The sequence below is a fragment of the Aplysia californica genome, unplaced genomic scaffold (genome assembly GCF_000002075.1).
Source record: "Aplysia californica isolate F4 #8 unplaced genomic scaffold, AplCal3.0 scaffold00042, whole genome shotgun sequence".
Taxonomy (NCBI): domain Eukaryota; kingdom Metazoa; phylum Mollusca; class Gastropoda; order Aplysiida; family Aplysiidae; genus Aplysia; species Aplysia californica.
In genome coordinates this window covers 1,785,487-1,787,174 of record NW_004797312.1, presented here as the reverse complement: position 1 = coordinate 1,787,174, position 1,688 = coordinate 1,785,487, and the positions used below count along the sequence as shown (strand labels likewise).

The following is a 1,688-nucleotide window of genomic DNA, read 5'->3' as shown; positions in this document are numbered from 1 at the left end:
AAGAAAGAGAGAGAGAGGGAGGAGGGGGGGGGAGAGAGAATTGTGTCGCGGTTCGTTGAGCACTTGGGAAAAAACCGGAGGTACGAGATCAGATCTGGGTCAGTCCAAATTCCTCCAGCGCTATCCTTTCTTTTTTACTAGGCTACCTTTTCCTCGTATACCTCTCGGTCTCCCCTGCCTTTAAAATTACCAATTTGGAATCTAGTACTCAAAATTACAACAGCAGAAAAACTGTGTTATCCAACTGTGTTATCCTCCTCCTCCTCCTCCTCCTCCTCCTCCTCCTCATCATCATCATCATCATCATCAGTAGCAGCAGCAGCAGCAGCAGCAACAGCAACAGCAGAATGAAGAAGCAGCAAAATAACAATTACACCAACGCCATTGTCAATGTTGTCCCCAGCATCCTCAATTTCATCCCCGCCACTAATTTCGACATCTTTACCATCTTTGAAAGGCAGCGCACTTTCGAGAATAAAAACTATCAAAGCTGCGGAATATCAGTCAGAGCCGCGCACTTTTTTTCGAAATCCATACAATTAGATTGCCGATTCCATCCAACGGTTACAAAACACTTGACAAAACTACTCTGTACAGCCCCTATCCATATATTATAGTCATCTTTCTGTTGATGTTAAGAGATTTCCGGACCATTTCTATGGTGAAACTAAAAACACAGACCAAACAGAAAGACACGACCAAGAAAGAAGGGAAAATGTGTAACAAACAAATGTACACAGATGGACAAGTCTCACAACTTCAGCTTTTATCCTGAATGAGCAAAAACAATGCTACCCCAACACTACAACTCTACAGATCGCCCCTGTCTTTTAGATAATTATGTTTTCATACCTGAAAAATCTATTCACTCAATACAAAATCGAAGTAATATCTGGTCCCAAGCCCAGTAAAACGCTACAGTAAATATTATTATTATTATTATTTCACCAAGTTACCTTTCTGTTTATCTCTTGTGTCCATTTATGGAGACGAACTAGTTTCTTCCGGTCAATATTTTTGTACAAGGCACCCATCGTGACATCACCAAAACTGACGGTCCGGCGGGGTGATCTGCCGCCCAGGTCGGTCACTATCTGGCCTTTCTGCATGAGATCGTTGGAGGACATCTTCTTTTCAGCCTGGATCCTCCTTACCATAATCTGATTTGAAAGAATAAAAAGCAATCCGTGGTTGTGAGCAGAATAAGTAATGAAAATTTGAAAGCGTATACATTGTGTGATCGTATTCAAGCTAGAAAGTACAAGAAAATGAGTAAACTAATTAGTGTAAAGAAAGCGACAGAAAGGGAGGGGGTGGGGGAGGTAGGGAGAGAGGTTGGGAGAGAGAGAGAGAGAGAGAGAGAGAGAGAGAGAGAGAGATGGAGAGAAAGAGAGCACTATAGTAATGCCACAGGGTGCATACGATTACAAGCGATAGTAACAGAACAGTAGGTTTCCTTCAGAGAGAGAGAAAGAGAGAGAGAGAGAGTGAGAGAGAGAGGGGGGGGGAGAGAGAGAGATATGGAGAGAAAGAGGGCACTATAGTAATGCCCATCTGTCTTCGCTTTTGTTTCAGATATGATATACACCGAGTCACAGGATACATACGATTATAAGCGATAGTAACAGAACAGTAGGTTTCTTTCAGTTCTTGAGAGAGAGAGAGGAAGAGAGAGAGAGAGAGAGAGA

General features: G+C 42.6%; 1 protein-coding gene across 1 annotated transcript in view; it reads right to left on the bottom strand.

Annotated features, from left to right (window-relative positions):
- The window catches only part of LOC101860076, a gene marked incomplete at its 5' end in the record, with an annotated part of 13,212 nt that overhangs the window by 10,332 nt on the left and 1,192 nt on the right, over positions 1-1,688 (bottom strand). The window contains 1 exon segment of the mRNA XM_005092226.3: positions 957-1,160. Coding sequence (XP_005092283.2) covers positions 957-1,157 — 201 coding nt within the window.